This window comes from Puma concolor, chromosome B3 (assembly GCF_028749965.1).
Source record: "Puma concolor isolate L17-30 chromosome B3, mPumCon1.1.hap2, whole genome shotgun sequence".
NCBI lineage: Eukaryota > Metazoa > Chordata > Mammalia > Carnivora > Felidae > Puma > Puma concolor.
This window is the reverse complement of record NC_141672.1, coordinates 86,969,679-86,995,835: the sequence shown is the minus strand read 5'-3', so window position 1 is coordinate 86,995,835 and position 26,157 is coordinate 86,969,679. Positions and strand designations below refer to the sequence as shown.

Below are 26,157 nucleotides of genomic sequence, written 5' to 3'. Positions count from 1 at the left end.
TTCTTTGGGGATAATTTCACCCAGCAGAAATCTATCACAGTTTTTAATCCCTATTGTTATGCTTTTCTTTGCTTTGGCATTGCTTTGTGCAAAAAACCCAGGATTGGGAGCCTGGAGTTCAGGTGGTTTCTGTGAGCTGGCTTTAGCTACTGGAGACATGGCACCCCTCTGCCTTCATTGCCACTTCTAAGTCCTAACCTTTGTCATATAATTTGAGCCTTTCTGTTCTCTCACCCTCTGTGAATTTAGGGATGAGTAGGTTGGGGGAGTTAGGGATTGACAGTGTCATTGTGAATTGCATCTTTGAAGGAGATCAATTAATGACTTGCGATAATCTGTAAGTTTTCCTTTTCAGATAGTAACCATTTCAAAGCCCAGGCCCTGAAGAATGCTGAAAATGCTTACCATATTCATCAAGCTCGGGTGAGTCTTACAAGTGAAAAGAACCTATGATGTGCTCTGGAAATACCCCACAACCTTTCATTTGGGTGATTTTCCTTCCGGTTTATTCCTATTTCCAGTGAGAAACACTGGCAGATGTGTGTATGTGTATGTGACTATGTGTTGGGTGCGGGCTATGTCTCCATTTAGAACAATAGGAATAATTGAGGAAGGGTGGAAAATAAGCATTCACTTGTGTGAGCTTTAGGAGTGTGTTGATTGAAGCGAGGATAGTATACCTATTTTTTTGTCCTCTTGAGTAATCATGGGTAATAGAGTGTGAAATGCATCATGGTTGTTTAGTGAAGAAGACCATACTGGTGCTTGTTAAGAGAGCTATACCATTGCCTTAAGAAAACTGCTAAGTTAGGACCTTCTTTCAAACCTTAGTAATATCTTGCTTATTCATGATGTAGTGATATTTCATGAAATCAGAAGGATATGGCAGTTAGATTGAATTAAAATAAGTAAGAAAGTAAAGAATATACTGCATAGGAACCCTATTTAACAGGGTCTAGGTCAGGATAGATACAAAGTTGACCTTCTTCCCACCAACCCCAACCAAAGAAATTTTATGTCAGATTTTTAACAAATTCCTTGATGAAGTGAGTAATCATGTAGTATGGCTTAGGTCTGTTCATTATAGGAGAACTTCTAATATAATTGTTAAAATAGTAATGTTTCATATATCATTCTAGATACATAATATATTACATAATATTATTAGAAATTTTGTTCCAGTTACCACACAATGGATATATTGTCATTATGAATTTGATTTGAATTCCATTTGTCCCTCTTATGTTTTTCTTCTAATATGGTTTTATTTTCCAGACAAGGTCATTTGATGAAGATGCAAAAGAAAGTCGAGCAGCTGCCCTCCGGGCAGCAAACAAGTCTGGTACTGGGTTTGGGGAGAGTTACAGCCTGGCAAACCCATCTATCCGAGCTGGTGAAGATATTCCACAACCTACCATTTTTAATGGCAAATTAAAAGGCTACCAGCTGAAAGGCATGAATTGGTTGGCAAATCTGTATGAGCAGGTGAAGTTTAGAACTGTGTCATACCCACTCTGTTTTGTTACGCGTTTTTCTGATATCATTGGTTCAGAGTATTGCGAAATGAACACAAGATAATGTTTTAAATTTCATCCCTTTTAAAAAGTTTCATTGACTCTGACAAGAGTCAGAAAGATGTTTCTATATTTTTAACCTGCAATTTTGTTTGAGAATATTTGTATCGTGTACATAGTTTGCCTTAAGTGGTCTTGGTAACCTGATTGATTGTGTTTTTTTGCCTGGATTATATTTGCTGGAAAACTGGCTTTGGCCTGTTAATTCAACTCATGATATCACCTCAGGTATCATAATTCATAGTTGTAGCTGTAGAGTTGACAAAAGGAATCATTACAAGCAGTGGGTGATAGTGCTGAAATGATATTTCTAGTCATTTTTGTTTAAACAAGTCTAATAGTTTGGTTAGTTTTTTGGGACAGTATGTTGAACCCCTGTGTGATGGAATGTAAGAGGTACTGACTATGTGTATTTTTTTTTTCCAGGGCATTAATGGCATTCTTGCAGATGAAATGGGTCTTGGCAAAACAGTACAGAGTATTGCCCTCCTGGCCCATCTGGCTGAGGTGGGTAGATGCAGTCTTTGTCTTCCCCACTCTAGATTCTGGGGTGAGAATCAGCCATTATCAAGCATTATGTCATGCTCTGTAGCATACCAGGACTATAGGACTTACTCCTTGCCTTCAAGGTCATTACAAGGTGACATAGTGTGGTGAAACATTTAGGTTTTCAGCACTGGAACAGTTTTTGAGAGCGTGTGGTTGGAAATAATGCCCCTCACCCCCTGTCCACAATCATTAGAATAATGGCAAAGGAATGGTAGTTAGACCAGAAGACCCAAGTTCACATCTTAACTCTGTTTACTGAGAATGTAAACTTGAGCATTCACCTCATCTTTTTTGCTTTGACTTCACTTTAATTTTCTGAGGTTTAGTTTCTACTTCTGCAACTTGGGGATAATACCTACTTAGAGGAATTCTATGAGAATTAAGTGAAAATAAGTGTAGAAACATTTTGAGAAAAGCAAAAACTCCAATACTAGTAAAATTGTTATCTAGTATAGGGGAAAGCAGCACATACAAGTCAGGATGTAGTAAGTGCTTTGTCAGTGATATAAATTAGGACCTTTAAGTGGTGGGAGTTGGGAGTAATTGCTTGGTATTTTTTCCCAAGTGTTTTTCTGAGCAGATTCCTTCCATGTGTTGTTATTAACATAGGCTATTACTACTGAATATGCAAATGTGGGATCTAGACACCATTTCTCTTGTTATAAAGTATTATGGATTCTTAAACTGCTCTTGTTAATTATAATTTTGAACTAAATATCTTCAGTTTTTCTGCAGTTAGCTGACCCATTTTTTCTCTTTCAGAGAGAGAACATCTGGGGACCTTTCTTAATAATTTCACCTGCTTCTACACTTAACAATTGGCACCAGGAGTTTACAAGATTTGTTCCTAAATTTAAGGTAAAAATCAATCCAGCAAAAATTTCTTTTGCTCTTTAAACTTTGTGACTTTTCTTTTTCTGCCTTACTTGTTTAAATTGTTTATAAGAATTTTTAGTTTCTTGCATTTTTTTCCAAAATGCTTTGGAATGCATACATTGCATTGTTCCATTTGAAAGTAACTGATGGGAGCAATAAAGAGAGCATATTACATCCTTTTGTTTCATAAGTGAGAAAGCCAAAGTCCACTTTGAATGATTTGTTGGTTTAGGCACATGGATTGATGCTGCTGGTCAAACTGCCATAGTAGAAAATATCTACCTTGCTGGTTTAACGTAGATTTTGGCAAATCATATCATCAGGGCACATACCCTATAATTTATGACATTGTCATACCCCCTCCCAATATATGCATAAAGAATGCATTTTCTCATTACTCCAAAGTCAGATCTTTAGCCTGAGTTTAGATAGTAAGAAAAATAGTAAGATCGAGGTCAGAAGTGATCAATAGGGAAGTATGTTGTATTAAGTTGGTTAAGATGTGAACAAGATTTATTAAACAGGTTTTAATTGTGGAAAGTTATTGGGATGTAAGAAAGAATGGGTAGAGGTGCCGAGTGGCTCAGTCATGTTCTCAAGGTTTGTGGGTTTGAACCCTGCATCGGGCTGTGTTCTGACGGCTCAGAGCCTGGAGCCTACTTTGGATTCTGTGTCTCCCTCTTTCTCTCTCAGCCCCTCCCCTGCTTGTGCTCGCTTTCTCTCTCTCTCCCTCAAAAATAAACATTTAAAGAAAAAGAAAGAACAGGTAGGGTTTATTATAGTGTTTGCAAGTAAAAATGGGGAAATTAGGTAACTGTGTGTTCTGTCCCTAAAGTGACATAATGATAATGAAGTTTCATGGTAAAGAGGATTTTATGGAGATTGTATATCAGGAATTATTGAGGGGCACCTGTGTGGCTCAGTCAGTTAACCAGCGGATTCTTGATTTCAGCTCAGGTCATGATCTTGAGGTTCGTGAGATTGAGCCCCACATTGGGCTCCACACTGACAGCGCATGGAGCCTACTTCTGATTCTCTCTCTCCCCCTCTCTGTCCCTCCCCTGCTTGCACTTGCTCTCTCTCAGAATAAGTAAATAAACTTAAAATTTTCTTTAAAAAAAATTATTGATATGATCTGTCTGATTTGGGGTGTCCATAATTATGGGTTCCATTCAATTTAAAGGACACAGGATAGGGTGGATGTGGGAATCTGATGTTTTTCTGGTTTAAGCATTGTAAGGAATAAGGAGACATGCAGGGTATTCCACTTAGGGATACCTTTGTGGCTATGGCTGCACCTTTTTGCCTCAATTGTAGTTAGAAACTATTTACAAGGCACATTAAGTGTATAGCTTTTAACATGGTAGACTCATTTTTATTTTTAATTTTATTATATTTTTAAACATTTATTTATTTTTGATAGAAACAGAGCATGAGCGGGGGAGGGGCAGAGAGAGAGGGAGACACAGAATCTGAAGCAGGCTCCAGGCTCTGAGCTGTCAGCACAGAGCCCGACGCGGGGCTCGAACTCACGGACTGCGAGATCATGACTAGAGCCAAAGTTGGAAGCTTAATTGACTGAGCCACCCAGGTGCCCCGACTCATTTTTATTTCATTTCATTTCACTTATTTTTTAGTTGATTTATTTTGAGAGCCTGTGAGCAGGAGAGGGGCAGAGAGAGAAGGAGAGAGAGAATCAAGCACTGAGAGTGCAGAACCCCATGCCAGGCTCGATTTCACCAACCCCAAGATCATGACCTGAACTAAGATCAAGAGTAGGGTGTCCAACTGACTGACCACCCAGGTACCCCATTGGTTGACTCATTTTTGAATTTGTAAGGAGGAGATGAGATCATTCTGAGGTAGTTTGTTGAATATTTTCTCCAGAGTTGTTTGCTATATGGAATATGGAGCTGCTTTTTTTCTTCATTTATTCATTTTTTTTTTTTTCTTTTCCAGTACGTGTTCAACAATCAGGAGTTGAAAAATTCAGTCTTAAAAATTTCTACCAGGGGCACCTGGGTGGCTCAGTCAGTTAAGCGTCTGACTTCGGCTCAGGTCATGATCCCACAGTCCATGAGTTCGAGCCCTGCATCAGGCTCTGTGCTGACAGCTCAGAGCCTGGAGCCTGCTTCAGATTCTGTGTCTCCCTCTCTCTGCCCCTCCCCTGCTCATGCTCTGTCTCAAAAATAAATAAAAACATTAAAAAAAAAAAATTTCCACCAAACCACTTAAGTTTTCAGTATTAACTTTACTGACCATTAGATGGCAATGTCAAACTACTTATGTCATTTGATACCTGTCCTTTGATTTTACGCCTCTGCCTGGAACCGAGCTTTCATGTTCATGTTGAGCTTATTTTTGAATAAGCCTTTGGGCCTATTTTAGTTGCCACTGTTTTTTTTTTGTCTCATTTTTTAAAAATTGTGATAAAATGCACATATATGGGTGCACCTGGCTCAATCAGTTGCTAAACATCCAACTGGATCTCAGGGTCATGAGTTTGAGCCCCATGTTGGGTGTAAAGTGTGCTGTTTTTTGTTTTTTGTTTCTTTTAATGTTTATTTTTGAGAGAGAGAGCCATAGCGCAAGCAGAGGAGGGTCAGGGAGAGAGAGTCACAGAATCTGAAGCAGGCTCCAGACTAAGCTGTCAGCAGAGTCCAGTGTGGGGCTTAAACTCACGAACTGTGAGATCATGACCTGAGCTGAAGTCGGACGCTTAACCGACTGAGCCACCCAGGCGCCCCTCATCTACAGGTTCTTATTTGAACACCTCTCCTGTTTTCAGTTCTTTTAGTATATATCTAGGAGTGGAATTGCTAACGCATTCTGTATTTTATTGAGAAATCTGGCACCTGTTAATTTTGTTGTTTTTGTTCAGCTTACGAGCTAAAAATAGCTTTTCTGTTTTTAAACTGTTGATTTAAAAAGAATATTTCATAACAAATGGGATATGAAATTTAAACACATATAGTTGTTATTTGCTTACAGAAAAGGTTTGATGGTCTCTTCTATATTGATTCATTGCTTCAATTTCCATTGCTCCTTTAGGTTGTCCAGAAATGTGTCCACCTCCCTGCAGAACATAGTTAAATGTAGACTGTACTCAAGTTTATAGTTAGTTTACATTCAAAAGATACTTAGGTGTATGATGATAGCATCTGAATGTTTATTTTATGTGACAGGTATCTGAGCAACACTTGTTTTAAGATTCTAGTATGACCATAGACTTCCTCTTTTTCCCCATGAAATATGATTTATGTTTTTTCTATAATGTACCATTTTCATTCCTGAAAGTGGCTATTTTGTGTGTTTCTATTTCATTCATTTCTGCTTTTTTAAAAAATTACTTTTGTCTGCTTTTTTGTGAACTTTTTTCTTTTTCTAACATCTTAAGTGGAGCTTAGATGCTTGATTTTCAGCTTTTTCCAGTAAGTGTCCATAAGGGTATTAATATCTTCTTGTGCATGACTGTATCTATCCATAGTTTTGATGTGTCACATTTTCATTAATCTTTAATTCAATATAATTTCTAGCTTATGTTGCAAGTTTTGTTTGATTCATGGCTTAATTAAAAGTAGTTCTTGGGGTGTCTGGGCGGCTGAGTTGGTTAAGCATCCGACTCAGGTCATGATCTCGTGGTTTGTGAGTTCCAGTTGTGCATCAGGCTCTATGCTGACAGCTCAGAGCTTGGAGCATGCTTCAGATTCTGTCTCCCTCTCTATCTGCCCCTGCCCCTTCTTACACTCCGTCTCTATCTTTCTCAAAAGTAAAAATAAAAAAAAATATTTATTTATTTATTTATTTTTTTAATTTTTTTTTTTTTTTAATTTTTTTTTCAACGTTTATTTATTTTTGGGACAGAGAGAGACAGAGCATGAACGGGTGAGGGGCAGAGAGAAAGGGAGACACAGAATCGGAAACAGGCTCCAGGCTCCGAGCCATCAGCCCAGAGCCCGACGCGGGGCTCGAACTCACGGACCGCGAGATCGTGACCTGGCTGAAGTCGGATGCTTAACCGACTGTGCCACCCAGGCGCCCCCAAAATTGTTTTTTTAAAGTGTGGTTCTTAATTTCCAAACAGAGGAATCTTTTTGTTACTAGATATCTTTTTGTTACTAATTTACAGTTTAAACCCACTGTGGTAAGAAATTAGGCTTTGTGTGATTTTGATCCATTGAAATCTTTTGAACTTTCCTTTCCCACCATATGGTCAGTGTTTATAAATGTCCTATATCTGTTTGAAAATAATAAGTATTGTGCAGTTGTTGAGTGCAGTGTTCTGTGTGTGTTGGTTAGGTTAGGTTTTTTAAGTTCTTCTGTATCTTTATTGATTTTTTTGGTCTGCCTCTTCAATTACTGACTGAAAGAAGTATGTTAAAATTTGCCACAATTAAGGATTTTTTCATTTCTGTTCTATTTTGCTTCTTTACTTTGAGACTGTGAGTTGTATACAAGTTTACAGTTACTTTGTCTTACTGGTGAATTGAACCTTTTATTATTATGAAATCCCTCTTGTTAAGACTTTTTGCCTTAAATCTGCTCTTTCTGGTATTAAATAGATCAGCTTTCTTCTGGTTTGTATATGGTATCGCTTTTTCATTTAACCATTCTGTTTCCGTTTAAGGTTTTTTCTCCTGCCTTTATTTGGAACATTTATGCTTTTTTTTTTTTTTTTAATTTTTTTTTTTTTTTCAACGTTTATTTATTTTGGGGACAGAGAGAGACAGAGCATGAACGGGGGAGGGGCAGAGAGAGAGGGAGACACAGAATCGGAAACAGGCTCCAGGCTCTGAGCTATCAGCCCAGAGCCTGACGCGGGGCTCGAACTCACGGACCGCGAGATCGTGACCTGGCTGAAGTCGGACGCTTAACCGACTGCGCCACCCAGGCGCCCCAGGAACATTTATGCTTTTAATGTAGTTACTGATACATGGAGTTTAAATCTTCCTTACTGTTTTCTTTCTTCTTCTACAACTTTCCTTTTTCTTCTTTCTTGTGTCCTTTGGATTGATTATATTTTACTACTCTTCTCATTCCTTTTTGGAATTACTAATTTCTTTTTGGAATATACTAATTATATATTCATTTTATTCTTTAGTAGATACCCAGGAATCAAGGAACATGTATCCTTGATTAAAAAAAAAAATTTTTTTTTAACATTTATTTATTGCTGAGAGACAGAGACAGAGCATGAGCAGGGGAGGTGCAGAGAAGGAGGGAGACACAGAAGCAGGCTCCAGGCTCTGAGCTGTCAGCACAGAGCCCGATGTGGGGCTTCAACCCACGAACTGGGAGATAATGACCTGAGCCCAAGTCGGATGCTTAACCAACTGAGCCTCCCAGGTGTCCCGATTTTTTAAAAAGTAGTATAAATTAATACTGTTACTGCTTTCCAGATAGTAAAAGGGCTTTAGTATACTTTAACTACATTCCCCTTCTCTAGACTTACGTGCTATTGTAAATATTTTATCTTTCAAACCCCACCAAGTATTTTATTATCATCTGTACATTTTAAATTTATTTAGATTTATTTATATTACTCACGTATTCAGTGTTTTCGTTGATCTTCATTTCTTCCTGTATATTTTTACTTCGTTGTGGCTGAAAGTTTTCTTTTTTTTTTAATTTTTTTTTTTTTCAACGTTTATTTATTTTTGGGACAGAGAGAGACAGAGCATGAACAGGCGAGGGGCAGAGAGAGAGGGAGACACAGAATTGGAAACAGGCTCCAGGCTCTGAGCCATCAGCCCAGAGCCCGACGCGGGGCTCGAACTCACGGACCGTGAGATCGTGACCTGGCTGAAGTCGGATGCTTAACCGACTGCGCCACCCAGGCGCCCCAAAAGTTTTCAAAACAACAATAAACATCAAGCTACAGGTCCAAGAAGCACTTTGAAAGGAAATTATACCTAGAGATACAACAGAAAAAGTGAATTTCCCATTCTTTTCTTTCTCCATGCTTTCGTGTAAATATTTCCTTCTGACCTATCATCTATTTCACTGATTCTCTCTTAGATGCATCTAATCTTATTAAACCCATAATTGAATTCTTAGTGTTAGTTACTGTATTTTCCAGTTGGGGAAATTCTCTTTGGTATTTATAATTTTTAATACACCACTGAAATTCTCTAGCTTATCTTTTAATTCCAGGAACAAATTAGCATCTTTTTTTTTTTTTTTAATTTTTTTTTTTTAACGTTTATTTATTTTTTTGGGACAGAGAGAGACAGAGCATGAACGGGGGAGGGGCAGAGAGAGAGGGAGACACAGAATCAGAAACAGGCTCCAGGCTCTGAGCCATCAGCCCAGAGCCCGACGCGGGGCTCGAACTCACGGACCGGGAGATCGTGACCTGGCTAAAGTCGGACGCTTAACCGACTGCGCCACCCAGGCACCCCTAGCATCTTTTTAAAAAGTGTTCTTTTGACATTTCATTGTCAGGATCTCCTCTGTGTTTATTTCTTGTATCTGTTTCTCATACTGGTTTTTAGTCATATTGTCTAATCTTTCTATATATCTGGGTATATTTTGTAAATTTTGTTTGTTTATGTTTTTATTGTATACCAGACATATATAGGAATGATTGTAGAGGTCATTGTGGGCTCTGTTTTCTTCTTTCAGATTGTGGATTTATAGGTGTTTGGGGTTGGGCATTTTGTGTTTGTTTTGTTTGTTTTGCCACTAGTAATTGAGGGGGGGGCACTAACAATCCAAAAGTCCCCCCTTAAGCTAGTCAGGAATTGAGATGATTCATAGCTGGGATTCAGTACTTGTTAAGGCAAGTCTATATTTAATTGACTTTTACTACCCATGGGTATGTATCCTGTGATTCTTATCTTAAGGCCAGGGAGGTGGGTGGTTATCAGAATCCTTCTTCCTTAAACTACAGTTTTTGTTCTGTAGGCCCTGTATCTCTTAAAACAATATTCTGTTTAATTTCTTAGCTTCACAACTGGAACTTTTGGAAATGATCAGCACCTTTTGGAAGGACATATACCACGTGTTAGGCTTTCCTCTCTGGACTTTGTTTCCTGGATCTTGACTCCATAATTCTCCACTGCCTCAGTAGCTTTCTCATGCCTTCAAACCAATGTTTTGTATGTGTGTTTTAATTCAGTCTATAGGAAGAGGGCTAGTGGCAGTGACAGAAGAGGAACTCCTATATTCATTCTTTAGGTTCTTTTTATTTTTATTTATTATTATTATTATTATTTCAGTATATGAAATTTATTGTCAGATTGGTTTCCATAAAACACCCAATGCTCATCCCAAAAGGTGCCCTCCTCAATACCCATCACCCACCCCTCCCTGCCTCCCACCCCCCATCAACCCTCAGTTTGTTCTCAGTTTTTAAGAGTCTCTTATGCTTTGGCTCTCTCACACTCTAACCTGTTTTTTTTTTTTCCTTCCCCTCCCCCATGGGTTTCTGTTAAAGTTTCTCAGGATCCACATAAGAGTGAAAACATATGGTATCTGTCTTCTCTGTATGGCTTATTTCACTTAGCATAAAACTCTCCAGTTCCATCCACGTTGCTACAAAGGGCCAGATTTCATTCTTTCTCATTGCCACGTAGTACTCCATTGTGTATATAAACCACAATTTTTTTTATCCATTCATCAGTTGATGGACATGTAGGCTCTTTCCATAATTTGGCTATTGTTGAGAGTGCTGCTATAAACATTGGGGTACAAGTGCCCCTATGCATCAGTACTCCTGTATCCCTTGGGTAAATTCCTAGCAGTGCTACTGCTGGGTCATAGGGTAGGTGTATTTTTAATTTTTTGAGGAACCTCCACACTGTTTTCCAGAGCGGCTGCACCAGTTTGCATTCCCACCAACAGTGCAAGAGGGTTCCCGTTTCTCCACATCCTCTCCAGCATCTATAGTCTCCTGATTTGTTCATTTTGGCCACTCTGACTGGCGTGAGGTGATATCTGCTTTAGGTTCTTTTTAAATCATCTGGGAGCACCCGGCTGGCTCATTCAGAAGAATATAAGACTCTTGATCTTAGAGTCATGAGTTTGAACCCAACATTCGGTGTAGACAAAACTTAATAAACTTTAAAAAGTAAAAATAAAAAAAAAAACAAAACATTCTGAATTAACATTTGTGCCGATACTTTTAAGATTATAAGTAGGAAATAATCTGTATAATGGTCCTTTTTCCAGGTGCTACCATACTGGGGAAATCCTCATGATAGAAAAGTTATCAGGAGGTTCTGGAGTCAGGTAACTTTCAGCTTATTATATATATACATACATGCGCCCGTATATACATACATATGCAGTCGTTTCTGCAATTGATCTGAGGAATTTCCTGTGTGTAAAATCTTACATATAATTCTAGGCACTAAGCCAGTGTACTTTTTTATCTTCTACAACACTTTTCCCATTATATAGACCATTAGCTGGACTTGCAGTCTAGGATTAAGTAAGAACTCTTTAGTAAGCTGAAGACTAATTTTAACATGATCTGTAATTAAGGTGAGTACTTAAAAAAGTTATGGTTTCATTTACTGCACATCTACCATGTAGGAGAAGCACGTCTTTAGGACTGTTTTGAACTTCTTAATCTTAAAAATTAGTGTCCATTTCTCATTATCTTATGAATTATTAGGTATCTATTTTCATTCTTCGCTTCTTGTATTTACAGAAGACCCTCTACACTCAGGATGCCCCTTTCCATGTGGTAATTACCAGCTACCAGCTGGTGGTGCAAGATGTAAAGTATTTCCAGCGGGTCAAGTGGCAGTACATGGTATTGGATGAGGCTCAAGCACTCAAGAGTAGTTCCAGGTAACATGATTAATAGAAACCAAATTCTATAGACTGAGGCCGTACAAATGTATAGATATGTGGTAGAGACATATGATATATACACACACACAGATGAATAAAGGACGGAGAGGTTTCAGAACATGGCATGATATGGTCTCTGCATAAGCCATGTATCTGACCAGAAGGCATTTTTCATGGGATGCAAATATTAATGTTTAGAATACAAGGATTTCTCTTCCATTTCTCTATTTAATAATTACTATATCTTAACAAGTCTTTGTTCTTAAGGAACTTTTTTTTTAAGTTTATTAATTTATTTTGAGAGAGAAGGAAAGCATGAGTTAGGGAGGGGCAGAGAGAGAATAAGAGAGAAAGAATCCCAAGCAGGCTTTGCACTATCAGCACAGAGCCTATTGAGGGGATCAAACCCATGAACATTGAGATCATTACCTGAGCTGAAGTTGGACACTTAACTGACTGAGCCACCCAGGTGTCTCTTCAAAGGAACTTTTTTGTGGGAGAAGTCTTGTCTGCCCTTTGATTCAGGGATTATTTTAGACAGGTGGTCTTAGTAGGAAGTAGAATATTTTATTTTGTAGACTTAGGTTCTGTCTGTTTTATGCAGGTTGTCCTAGTCCCTGGATGGTTATTAGAGCCACAAGAATCTTTTTCTTGGAAGTTATGTGTTTAAAACATTGTAAGGGTACCTGGGTTTCTCAGTTTGCTAAGCATCAGGTCATGATCTTACAGCTCGTGAGTTCGAGCCCTGCATTGGGCTCTGTGCTGACAGCTCAGAGCCTGGAGCCTGCTTCGGATTCTGTGTCTCTGTCTCTCTCTGCCCCTCCCCTGCTATTCCCCGCCCCCCCCAAAAATAAACATTAAAAATATTTTTTTAAATAATAAAAAAAAATACTTTAATACCTTCAAAGTCAAAAACTGAATAGTAAGTCAGTGCTTGACTTTAAAGCGGTATTACATGTTGCATTTCATGCACTTACTAAGTCTTGGTGAGCCCATAAGGCTTTCTTAGAAATCCATGTTAACTGACAGGATGGTACTTTCCATTCTCTCATGGGCATTACTTCATATTACACTCTTTTGAAGTAGGAAGTGCTTAACAGCCAGGAGTAGTAGACTCATTTTGCATTTTCTTCTCACACCTTTCCCCTTTCTCCATTGATCTCTCTAAACTGACACTGTAAGTGCACAGATTAATAATTATAAAGCTTTTTACTATAGATAAGTACCTTATAAGTAAATGGCTTGTGTCAGCAAACTGACCAAAGATAGTAGAGCACTTTGTCAAGCCAGAAAGGATCCTACCCTGCCTATTTGAGGGCTATTTTTCCTAAACCCTAATACCATGTTTTCAGTATTCAGGAGTTATTTCCTGTCCTCAGCTTTGTTGAATAATATTTTTTAGTATTGTCTAAGGTTGAGTGCTTGATTATTCTGGATGTTCACTAATTTTTTGGAAAGCATTTTTAGAAATACAGGGTCTTCGTAGGGTGAAGAAAGATTTACCGCTCACTTGGAATTTGTAATTCACTTTATTGGACAGTGTTCGTTGGAAGATCCTCTTGCAGTTCCAGTGTCGGAATCGGCTTTTGCTAACTGGGACCCCAATTCAGAACACCATGGCAGAGGTAGGCATTAGTAGAAGCTTCAGTTTTATGTCTGCAATAAACAGAATGGTTCTAAGCACAGAATAGAATTCTTTCCCATGCCCACCTGGAGTGTTACTGCTCTGTACAAATTATAATCCCTACATAAAAGGAAGAATTTGTTGCTTGCCCTAAGTGGGGTTTTTTTGGCATCATTCCTATTTTCTAATTCTCTGGCAGAGGCAGATAATTTATTCTTCTGTAATTATGGAATGAATAATGAACATATTAGGAATGTAGCCCATCTAATGTAGAGATGTTTTTATGATAGAATATTTGAAAAGCTAATATTCTTTGGCACTGAGAGGCACTAAAATTCCTTATTTAGAAAAGGTATATTGATTATCTAGTACAGGGGTTAGAAAACTTTTTGTAAAGAGCCAGATAGTAAATATTTTAAACTTTACAGGCCATATAGTTGCTGTTGCAACTACTTAACCTTGCCATTATAATGTGAAAACAGCCATGGATGATACAGAAATGAATAGGTATGGCTATGTCCCATTAAAACTTTTTATAAAAATAGTTGGCAGGAAAAAAATGTGGTTGGCACAGCGTTGGAACCATAGGCCATTTTTTACTGACCCCTGATTAAGAGTTATTTTAAGCAAGTTATGCTACCTCAGATTGTGTTCAGTTGTGAAGTGGATTTTTTAAATACATGAGACTATTTAAAACTTTCCCACTACAAGATCTGAGCAGTACTTGCACTTTTAGACTTTTAGTATGAAATTAATTGAAAAATCTCATTTTGCTATAGCATCTTATAGAATTAGGGTTGATTGATGAGGCATGTGCATACATATGCCTTCTTTCTTGCCCACTGACTCACACTTACACCTGCACCTAGACAGACAGACACACACACACACACACACACACACACACACACACACACACACACACACACACACACACACCTCTGCAGATTTCACTGTGTCCAAACCCTCATTCCCTCATTACATCTTCACCGTCATTTTGTTGTCCTACAGTTAATTTCACTTTTCTTTTGTTTCCAGCTCTGGGCCCTGCTACATTTCATTATGCCAACATTATTTGATTCACATGAGGAATTTAATGAGTGGTTTTCCAAGGACATTGAGAGCCACGCCGAAAACAAATCTGCCATTGATGAGAGTGAGTGCTTTTATGAACTTTCTTTCTTTCTCTCTATCAGTGTAGGCAACCACATAATTGAATATTTTTTTCTATGCAAAGAATTTTTCTTTCAGTATTCATAGAAGAATCTGAGGAAAAGTTTTTTCTCTTATAAGTTAATTATGTGCTTTATTCATGTTTAAAAGAGCCAAAAGAAGTTATACAGGTGAGGCTGCTGTCCTATTGACTAGGTAGAACAGGCAGAGTTCATAAAATACCACATTTTGGCTTACAGAATCCTCAGTTTCCATATAGATTCTGAAAAATTCATATCGGAATTATATTCTTTATGAAATGAGGTAAGGCTTTTATCCTGTAATAAAAACAGAGGCGTCATTTTTGTTATTTTCTATGTTAGGATTTGTTTCTACTGTTAACATTTTAAACCTTATCTATCGATACTTTTAATCTTGTTGAATAATACCTTTTAAGAGAGTTATGAGGTGTTTATTACATAGATATGAACTGAAATCTACCAAGTATAGAGAAGTCCTAAAGTAATCTCTTACACTACTACTTGATAATTTGCTGACATGCTTTGAAAAAGTTATTTTGGGGAAACACTAGGAGTCCCAGATAGCTTCCATTTGACCTATACGAGAACTCTGTTACTGATAAAATGATCCTAAAACACTCTAAAGGTGAATTCTAGTAAAAATAAAGTATTCCTTGTTGGTCTGAGTAAATGGTAGAAAAATGCATTTGCCCCAATGACTATAGGCAGATGCTGTGAAAATTCAGACCCCTAGGTTTCCCACTTAGGGAAAAGATTAAGTCTCAGTCTCCTTTCAGAGTTTCTTTAAGCTAAAAGGTGTAGGAACAGTTTAGTGAGAGATGATTGTGGTATTTCTTTTGTTTCTGTTAAATCCATATAATGTATTTGTCTGGTGGCCTCCTGGCATTTCAGATCAGCTCTCTCGCTTACACATGATCTTGAAGCCATTTATGCTGAGGAGAATCAAGAAAGATGTGGAAAATGAATTGTCTGACAAGGTAAGAAAAGAAGACTTCATTAGTTTAAGCCTTGACAGGCAACCACCTTAGAGTTCCGGACCAAAAAAAAAATTCCTTGGTAAATGTTTAGTTGAAGGTACAGATGACATGTGAGCTAGGTCTGAAATAATGAATTGGCATTTACTAGGAAAATATGGTGAGAAGGAGGGTGCTAGGCCACAGGAGCAATGTGAACAAAGATAGAATAACATTCAAATATGCAACATGTTTAGCAGACATTATTCAGAGCAGTGTTGCTAAGGTATATAGGAAGACATGGTGATGAGACTGGGACAGGAGGGTTAAGAGTATGGGAGACCTTCTTTGCCTAGTGGCCGCTGGAGAATTTTTAATATTTTCATATAGGCAGTAATGTACGTTGAAGGATATCCAGCAGTTGGAATTACCTTACAAGATTCGTATGGAAAGTTTCTTAGAACCAGTAAAGACTGTAGGCAGGAAGATTAGATATGATGAGATTATGCAGTAAGACATTGGGAATGGTCAGAATGGGGGATTTGAGGTTAATTTCCTGTTGGAGTTGAGGGACTTCGGAAATGACAGAACATGAGCATGAGAGAGAGAAAAATCAGAGCTGATTAAAGTTTCTTTTTGGGCAGCTAAGTGAATGATAATGCTGCTAATCAGTTTAATAAATTATGGTAAAGATTTTTTTTTCCTGCCCCCTCTGAGTGGTACTAGTATAGTAGGTAGTTGAAAATATGGGGCTGAAGGGGCGCCTGGGTGGCTCAGTCGGTTAAGCGTCCGACTTCGGCTCAGGTCATGACCTCGCGGTTTGTGAGTTCAAGCCCCGCGTCAGGCTCTGTGCTGACCACTCAGAACCTGGAGCCTGTTTCAGATTCTGTGTCTCCCTCTCTCTCTGACCCTCCCCCATTCATGCTCTGTCTGTCTCTGTCCCAAAAATAAATAAACGTTAAAGAAAATTTTTTTTAAAAAAAAGAAAATATGGGGCTGGGGATGTTTGGAAATATGTTTTTGCAAGTCACTGCAGTGGTCAGAGTTGGTGCTATTTGGAAATGGAAGAGATTGCCCAGGGACAACATGTAGAGTGAGTGACAGGGAAAAGTGTCAAAGAAAGAATATTTTTCTGGATAATTAGCCACATGACAGGCTCATAGAGAGAGACTGAGTTTATAGAGGTATGTATATTTTCAGCCATAATCTGGCTTGTATGTGTTTTCAACTTTATGCTGATACTGAATTTTCTTATAGTTTTTCAATATATATATGTCCTTATTGATTTTCAGATTGAGATTCTAATGTATTGCCAACTAACCAGCCGACAGAAGCTGCTATATCAGGCACTCAAGAACAAAATTTCTATTGAAGACTTATTGCAGTCTTCTATGGGCTCTACCCAGCAAGCACAGACCACCACCAGCAGCCTCATGAATCTGGTCATGCAGTTTAGGAAGGTAAGATTTTAGGTCAGCTGCCTTGGAGTTGTCTTCATTAACTCATTTCAAGAAAAAGGCTCTAACTTTGATGCCAAATAAACAAAGCCTGTTAAAAAGAGATGAAATGAGAAAGCATATATTCATAAAGGTAAACATTCAGGCTTTGGGATTCCCCATGATTCCTAGAGTGATGTGTGTACATGACAGTGGTGTCTTATCGCTTCCCTTCCTCTTAGGTGTGTAATCACCCAGAGTTATTTGAACGACAAGAAACTTGGTCTCCATTTCATATTTCCCTAAAGCCATACCAGATTTCAAAGTTTATCTACCGTCATGGACAGATCAGGGTTTTCAACCATTCACGAGACAGGTGAGCAAAAATACTAATATTAAGGGTGCTTAAGGGTGTTTTTGTAAGTTGGGGTTTTGTGGCTTAGTGCTTTTGGGGTTTTACTGGAGAGTGTTTGAGTTCCCTAACAATGAGGTATTTAAGCAAAGGGTGGACAGCTATTTATTGATGGATACTATGATAGTAATCTGTACAATATCAAGGGTTTAACTGGTTGACCTAATGTCTCTAGACACTTCGAGATGCCTTTCTGAATGTGGAACGTGTGTGTGTGTGTGTGTGTGTGAGTGAATATGTACTTGAACCAAGAGAGGTCACCAAAGTTCTCTGCCTCAGTACTGAGATTATTTTGTGTGTTTTATTTTACACTTGGTGTGGGAAAACTGATTGGATTTCAGATTAATTTACCTTCCTCCCGGAATCAGCAATGACAAATTTGGTAAGGGTGAAGTGGTTGTTAATATAATATGCCAGTTCTATTCAGAAAATACTTGCATGGGTCAGTTCTACACCTGTGAGTGAGAGTAGCCTTAGCTTCTGGATTTTTTAACAAGCTCCCAATGGATGCTTAAGCACATCCACATTTAAGAAGCATGGTTTTAGAAAGTTCATTTTGTAGAAGAACAATATAAGCAGCATTATCAAAATAATTATCAACAATATTTAGTCTAATGAAACTGAAGTTGAGGCACATTTCTTGGGTTTAATTTTTTTTTAATGTTTATTTTTGAGAGAGTGTGAGTGAGGAGGGTCAGAAGGGAGGGAGACAGAGGATCTGAAATGGGCTCTACGCTGACAGCAGCGATTCCAGTGCAGAGCTCAAACTCACAAACTCACAAACCACAAGGTCATGACCTGGGGCGAAGTTGGACGCTTAACTGACTGAATCACCCAGGCACCCCATCTTGGGTTTAGAATTCTTTGTGTTAACTCCAGGCTTTTTATTCAACTAGATAGGTGGGGAGAAACGGGAAACATACCAGAGCTGTAGCACTGTTTTGTGTAGTATGTGGTAACTTACAGCTTTGAATTGTGATTCCCTGAAATAAAATGAGACGATTTTGAACTTGTATTACCTTTTTATATGAATATTAATTACTTAGTACTTTCTGACATTTATGCCATGATTTCTGTCTGGTAATATGGCAACAAACCTCTTAAAAGTAGAAGCAGTTTCAAATCTAAAAGATTCTCTTTAGTTTTGAACCTCTAGTTAACTTCCCAGTATTTATAATGAGTTTGGATTCATTTTATTTTACTTCACAGGTGGTTAAGGGTTCTTCTTTCTCCATTTGCACCAGACTATATCCAACAGTCTCTCTTTCACAGAAAAGGTGGGTATTTTAATATTTGAGCAGGAAAATATACCAGGGATTTGCCAGAATGCTCTTTGATTTGCTGAGTGACCGATTTGCAACTAGTAATGGTTTTGCCTACTTGCTGGGTCTGTATTTATGAAGTCTTGATAAACTTTAAGTAAATTAGTTGTCTTCATCTGTAGATGCTATGATTTGTGGCTATAACAGGAAGCAATAAAAAATTATTACATTGACCTTCCACCTTTATTTTTTACCTGCCTCTTAAAGACTTTCTTAAACCCTTGAAACTTGACAGAGACAATGCAGGACTATCATTAATGTGACTTAGTTCCTTCCTGCTTAGTCTAAGGGAAAGGAGCAGCTCAGCTTTGAGCATTATCTAGAGTATTAAGGCAAAGGTTCAGAATCTTCAGCTCTGTACTTATCTTTCTCCTGCCATGATAAAAAGAGAAAAGCAATTAGACAAGCTACCAAAAAGCCGAAAGGTAGCCAGTGAGCCAGCTCCATTCTGCCCCATTGTATGCCATATCTCATAGGTCTGCCTCTCCCACTTGTGATTGTAATACAAAAATATGATGCTGTGACTTACATCGTAGTGGCTGAGACAAAACCTTTGGATATCTTTTCGTTCTTAAATAAAAACTCAGCAGTTCAGTAGGCTTTAGTTGACTTGCTCGCTATTGGGTTTAACTTTGTCCTTTGATATTCCAGGTGTTAATGAAGAAAGCTGTTTCTCCTTCCTTCGCTTTATCGATGTATCGCCAGCAGAAATGGCAAACCTTATGCTTCAGGGACTTTTGGCCAGGTGAGAAGTTTGCTTAATTTGATGACAGAGCAGTTGGGGATAAATAGGGAGAGAGGTTGGACTGTGAAATTAAACATTTAATATTATATCATCTTAACGAGGCTTTTTTTTTTCTTGTTAAGGGTAAAAATTGTTATAAGGGAGTTCTAATTTTCTTTGGTCATTTAATAATTGCATGATACTTCATAATATACCTTATATAAAAATTATTTAGGCTTCCCCCTCCCCCAAATGCTACCAGAAGGTCTTTAAGTCGTCTTAATTTCTAGTTAGTTTAGTATATTGTATTTGCTTCCACAGGGCAAATAATGGCCATTGAGTCCTTTAGTTAGTAGTGATTGCAGCATAGCCTACCTTAAGTCTTCTGGGAAATTTAGTTCTATATTTTTTTTCTCTGGAATAATGGCTTTCACTTAATGTTATTACTTTGTATTTACATAATAAATAGTGACCTTGTTAGAAAAGACTATTTCCCTGATATGAGGATGTTTTTATAATAGAATTTTTGTGATAAAGTTAAATATTCTTTAAACGAGGAGCTTTACGGAGGATTTTAGTTTTCATAGTAGCAAACCAAGTCATGCCAAAGATAGAATTTATGGAAGAAAAGTACGAAACAGCTTTATCTGAAAGAAGGAAAGAACTGTTTGTAAATGTTCAAGATTTACAAAAGAGACATGTGAATGAAAGACAAGGTTCCTCGCTGCTATGAACTACCCTCAAACCTCCATGGAGCACTGAATAAGCATGTCTGCTGTGGTTTGTTTCAGATGGTTAGCTCTTTTCCTGTCTCTGAAAGCCTCCTACAGGCTCCATCAGCTGCGCTCCTGGGGAGAGCCAGAAGGGGAAAGCCAGCAGAGATATCTGAGAAACAAGGATTTCCTTCTTGGGGTTAATTTTCCACTCTCCTTTCCCAACCTTTGCAGCTGCCCTTTGTTAAAGGTAAGCAATTATTTCACCATCACTTATCCATGTTAGTACTCCCCTTTCCTTTGCATCACTAAAAGTAATAATAAAGTAAGTGAGGGCCTGATGAACCCAAAATTTCCAGAGGAAGCAGTGTACTGAGTTATAATTTAATATATTGATGGTGTGTGTGTGTGTGTGTGTGTGTGTGTGTGTGTGTGTGTATCATGTGTCTATGCATATGTGTATATTTAGTGTGTATTTTGTATAGAATTTTATTATAAAGCGCACAGATATTAAATATACAACTCTTTAAATTTATTCATGTGTATACACTTGTGTAACTACTAAATTATACCTAGATTAAGGTATAGAACATTTCCAGCACCCAGAAGTCTGCCTCAGACATCTTCCATTTGATACCTCTAGTTCAGAACAAACCAACTATTCTTTCATCATAGGTTATTTTTACCTGTGTTCTTGACCTTAATGTAAATGGAATTACCCAGTATGTGCACTTTTATGTCTAGCTGCTTTCCCTTAATATTGTGTGATTCATCCATGTTGTATTATAGCATTTCTTTTTAATACCATGAAGCATTCTATTGTCTGAATAGACCACAATTTATTAACCTGTACTACTGTTGGTGGATATTTAGGTTGCTTCCATTTTGGGGCTATTGTAAATAAAAGTGCAATGCATATTCTTGTACATGTCTTTTGATAAATGTAAGCACTCATTTCTTTGGGGTTTATATCCAGGAATGAGATTGCTATATCATCAGGTATATGTAGGTTTAGATTTAGTAGCCACTGCCAAACAGCAAAATGGTTTTAGAAATTTTTCAAAATGGTTTTAGGAATTTATACTCCCACAAGCAATGTGAGAAGTGTGCTACTGTTCATCATCCTTGCCTGTACCTGATATTGTCAGTCCATTTTGTTGAATTTGCAGTGTGATCTTGTTGTGATTTTAAGTTCTATTTCCATGAAAAATAATGATGTTGAATACCTTTTCATATAATTGTTTTGGCCATTGTAGAATAGTAAGGGAGAAAGTGACAGAACATAAGGGTATACATGTAGGTCCATATCATAAGGGACACCATCAGTTACTGCAAGGATTTGGATTTTATTTTGAATGAAATGGGTAACACTGGAGAATTTTGAGAAGAGATTTATATATTTATATGTTACAGTCCTCCAACAGAATTAAAAGTTTAGAAGGCATGGCATTATCCTTGTGTCCTCTAGAAAATTTAATGGGTCATTAGTCTTATAGTTAATTGCTATTGAATGCCTGATATTCTTTGGTTGAATATGGTATTTGCCTCCTGTACACTGAAGAACCCATATGATCTCTGTTTCCCCAATTGGTTTCTCAAGCATTGCTCCATGTGCTTTTTTGGACTCTGGAGATAAGACTGGTAATGTAAAACAGACAGTAGAATTAGATTCCGGTCCTACTGGAATAATGTAGTCAGTGGTGGCAGGGTGACTTCTATTAGTGAGATACTGTCTGATAAAGAGTTGCTTAACTTCCTATTGACTGATTTCACCTACGTTTGGTAGTTTTTTATTACTCTAGTTATAAATAGTTGCTAGTTTTATTTTTGGTACAGAAAGCACCATTTTCTTAAGAGTTTATTATGTATTCTTACGTAGATACTTGCATCTTACTTAACACTCACATATGCCTTCCCATATGTGTATTCAAACACACCGTAGTGTGTTCAGTGCATGTGTTCATTGAGGTCCTTGTATCAATTAATTTCCTGAGGGGCACCTAGGTCAGTTAAGCATTGAACTCTTGATTTTTGTTCAGGTCATGATCTCATGGTTTGTGAGTTCAAGCTCTGTGTCAGGCTCTGTGCTAAGAGTGTGGAGCCTGCACACGTGCTTTCTCTCTCAAAATAAATAAACTTAAAAACAAAATGTATATTCTGAGAAATTCAGATGTGGGCAGTATGCCTTATGGGAAATTGGTAGTGAAATCTTTAAGTTTATCTAATTGAAGTTAGATTTGCTTTCATTTCCTCTTTAATTTCATGTTGTAAATGGATACTTGCTGCCATAGTGGCTTACTATGTATACTAACTTGCTGAACCCCAGTAGGTTGCAGGTAGCTGAAAGCTAATTCTTTATGTGTAGAAACACCGTTCTGCTTTCGGTCTCATCCTTATCTCCAACACGTATATATTGATATATCAACCAGGCAGTCTGTTTTGCCAGAGTTTGTTGATCTATTCTAAGAAATTGCTGCTTTCAACTAAGCAGAATTATCTTTACGTGGTATCTAGCCTTAAAGGTTAACATAACTTCTGAATTAAGAATTATTTTGTTGAGACTCCATATGTAACAATTAATAAAAATATAATAAAGCTCATTATATCTGTGGCCTTTGAAGTGTGACCACAACTCCGTATTTTTTCTTAATATTTTATATCACCACCTGATAAGCGTATAGGTATACAAAATATTACATACACATACATAACTCTTTGTAACGGTATTCACAAAACAATGCTTAGCCTTCATGTACAATGTACTGATTTTTTTCTCGTTTGTTTTTTTTTTAACGTTAGTTAAACCTACTAAAAAATGACATCATGACTCTCACTGCTCACAGTTTGAAAACTACAGCATTACACGGCTCCATAATATTAGAATAGCCAGAGGACTAAGTAAAGAGAGTCACCATGTAGAAGATTCTGGATCATTCTTTTTAATCGTAAGAAAAGAAAGAAACTAACATTTGGAGCTTATGAAGAGTCTCACTTTCTGAATATGGAAGAGAAGACCAGATGTTGCTCAGAAAGCAGTATGCACATTTCACTGTGTAGTTACCCTGACCTGTAGTTAGCAGTCAAAGTCCATCTCTTGGTATATTCTGGTACGTACCTGTTATATCCCTGGTATTCAAAGATTATATAAATAAAGATAAGTAATTTTTAAAAAGTTTTTAAAATTAAAAATTTTTTAGTGTTTATTTTTGAGAGAAAGAGAGGGAGACAGGATCCCAGGCAGGCTCCACACTGTTAGCACAGAGCCCATTGTGGGGCTCGATCCCACGAACCATGAGATCATGACCTGAGCTGAAATCAATAGTCAGATGCTTAACTGACTGAGCCACCTAAGCGCCCCAAAGATAAGTAATTTTGAATGAACCCAGCTGATTCAAACTTGAACAAAGTAGTTCATTATGGGAACTATCCCCCAAGAATGACTTTGTTAGAATGTGTCTATTACTACTACTTTCCTATTTCTCACACTGGCTTCTGTGAACAGATTTTTTTTATTCAAGAAGCATTTATCTAGAGAACATTGGTTTTGCCTGTTTTGCAAAGCAGAGTAGAGAAGGAAATTTAGGACGCCTAATCTTTTATTTTTATTTAATTATTTTATGTTTTTAAAAAAAAAAAATTTTTTTTAACGTTTATTTATTTTTGAGACAGCATGAACGGGGGAGGGGCAGAGAGAGAGGGAGACACAGAATCTGAAGCAGGCTCCAGGCTCTGAGCTGTCAGCACAGAGCCCAACGCGGGGCTCGAACTCACGGACCGTGAGATCATGACCTGAGCCGAAGTCGGATGCTTAAATGACCGAGCCACCCAGGCACCCCAATTTTATGTTTATTTTTGAGAGAGAGAGAGAGACCGAAAGAGAGAGAGCGTGAGTTGGGGAGGGGCAGAGAGAAAGGGAGACACAGAATCTGAAGCAGGCTCCAGGCTCTGAGCTGTCAGCGCAGAGTGCACCACGGAGATCAGACTCATGATTTTTGAGATCATGACCCCAGCTGAAGTCAGATGCTCAACCTACTGAGCCTCCCAGGGACCCTGGATGCCTAATCCTTTAGAACAGATGTCCAAAATTCATAAGTTAAGAATATAAAAGTTAAAACTTAAGATGCATAATATTTTAGCATACATACACACACCTACATACACTTTGAGGGGCGCATGGATGGCTTAGTTAAGCGTCTGACTCTTGATTTTGAGCTCAGGTCATGATGTCACGGTTCATGGGATTGAGTCCTGCGTTTGGTTCTGCAGTGACACCATGGCACCTGCTTAGGATTCCCCCCCCCCCAATCTCTGCCTCTCCCTCGCTCATGCACATGCTGTCTCTCTCTCAAAATAAATAAACTTTAGGGAAAAAGAATACTTTGAAATTTCATAGTCTACTCTGATCCTGGCAGTTTTCCATTAAAAAAAAAAAAAAAGATTGACAAAAATGAGTCTCTTTTCAAAAGATAGCTCATCAAATATTGGATAACAGCATTGAGGTTTAAATGTAATGATTATCTATTGTGCTGATGTTTGAATTTATCAATTGATTTTTAAATACAAGGTCTTGGGCTCTTTTGTGTGGGATAAATACATCATGTGTGCTTTGTGCCTTTCATTCATGATATGACTTGTTTGCTGTTCTTGAGGTTTAAAAAAATACTTCTGGCACGATGGATATAATTTACAAATCTTGTGGAAGATGACTTTATTTAAATAGGGATCTTACTATGGAATCTCAGAATTTTTTATTTTCACAGAAAATAGACTTACAACTGTGTTTACTATTTTCAGTAAATGTCCTAATAGTATAACGTGAGAGGTATTTGCTATAATTCAGATGGTGAATTACAAACTTAGGAAGGGCAAGAAAAGTTTTGAAAGATTAGAAAAAGACTGACATAAATGTGGAGTCCATCTTTAAAAGTCGGAGTGGGAGGAAGAAAATTTGGGAGTGACACGCAGTACCCTAACAAAGTTATTAGGGAAGTTAAACTTTTTTTCTAACAAAATTAGTGACTCTTGAACTCAACAATTCTAAGAAAAGCTAACTTGATTCTGAAAAGAGCATTTGCTTTGCTTTAGTAGATAACAAGCCAAATGGATTAGAGAGACAGAAGTAATAGGTGTTGTATGTATATTAAACTTTTTATGTCTTCTTTTTTGTTGCCTTGGCTGTCCTTCTAGAGATATTAACATGCATATGGGGAAGTGCATAAATCTTAAGTGTACATACAGCTGGATTACTTCACAAAATACTATTGGAACTCTACTCCAGAAGTCTCTTGTGCCTACTTCCTTCCATTCACTCTTCCTCTCCACTGCCTTGACCTCCCCACAAGAGTCACTGTAGGGAAATATTTGGTTGTTATAACTCCTTTTGTGAATATTACTGTATGCAACTTTTAGTGAAAATTCATATGTATTTTGTGGGATATATATCTAGTAGTCAAATTGCTAAATCATGGAGTATGCATATGGTCATCTTTAATAGATAATGTCGAACAATTTTCTAAAACAATTGCACCAGTGTTTTCGTTCTCATTAACATTATATGAGAGTTTCTAGTTGCTTCACATCCTTGCCAAAATGTATTAGTTATTGTTTGTTCATTTTAGCTCTTCTTTGTGGTGGTATCTCATTGTGGCTTTAAATTACATTTTTCTTATGAATAATGATATTGAGTATTTTTTCTACTGCTTATTGGCCATTTGGATAACCTCATTTATGAAATTCTTATTCAAGACATTGCTTATTTTTCTATTAGGGTATCTGTATTTTCTTAGTGACTTGTAGTTCTTTATGTATTGCAGATTTCTTCTCCCCTGCAGCTAACTTTTGCAAACTCAACAGTGTCTTTTGTTAAATAGTTAGCATTTTTGTGTCGTGCTGAAGAAATCTTTGCCTATACAAAGGTCATGAAGATAATCCTGTATGTTTTTCTTCAAAAGTTTTTTTGATGTACCTTTCACATTCAAA

At 37.5% G+C, this 26,157-nt stretch overlaps 1 protein-coding gene across 4 annotated transcripts in view; it reads left to right on the top strand.

The window, feature by feature from the left end:
• INO80 (INO80 complex ATPase subunit) overlaps window positions 1–26,157 on the top strand; it is a 144,205-nt gene that overhangs the window by 51,107 nt on the left and 66,941 nt on the right. For all 4 annotated transcript variants that reach the window (XR_015252593.1, XR_015252592.1, XM_086710399.1 and 1 more), the window contains exons 11-24: window positions 356–423; window positions 1,276–1,485; window positions 2,001–2,081; window positions 2,886–2,981; window positions 11,172–11,231; window positions 11,656–11,798; window positions 13,342–13,426; window positions 14,464–14,581; window positions 15,510–15,595; window positions 16,864–17,031; window positions 17,250–17,383; window positions 18,629–18,696; window positions 19,393–19,486; window positions 20,257–20,428. Coding sequence is in view for 2 of the 4 variants with exons in the window: in XM_086710399.1 (XP_086566525.1) it covers window positions 356–423; window positions 1,276–1,485; window positions 2,001–2,081; window positions 2,886–2,981; window positions 11,172–11,231; window positions 11,656–11,798; window positions 13,342–13,426; window positions 14,464–14,581; window positions 15,510–15,595; window positions 16,864–17,031; window positions 17,250–17,383; window positions 18,629–18,696; window positions 19,393–19,486; window positions 20,257–20,428 (1,583 nt within the window). In the remaining 2 variants the exon portion in view is untranslated. The remainder of the gene's footprint in view (window positions 1–355; window positions 424–1,275; window positions 1,486–2,000; window positions 2,082–2,885; window positions 2,982–11,171; window positions 11,232–11,655; window positions 11,799–13,341; window positions 13,427–14,463; window positions 14,582–15,509; window positions 15,596–16,863; window positions 17,032–17,249; window positions 17,384–18,628; window positions 18,697–19,392; window positions 19,487–20,256; window positions 20,429–26,157) is intronic.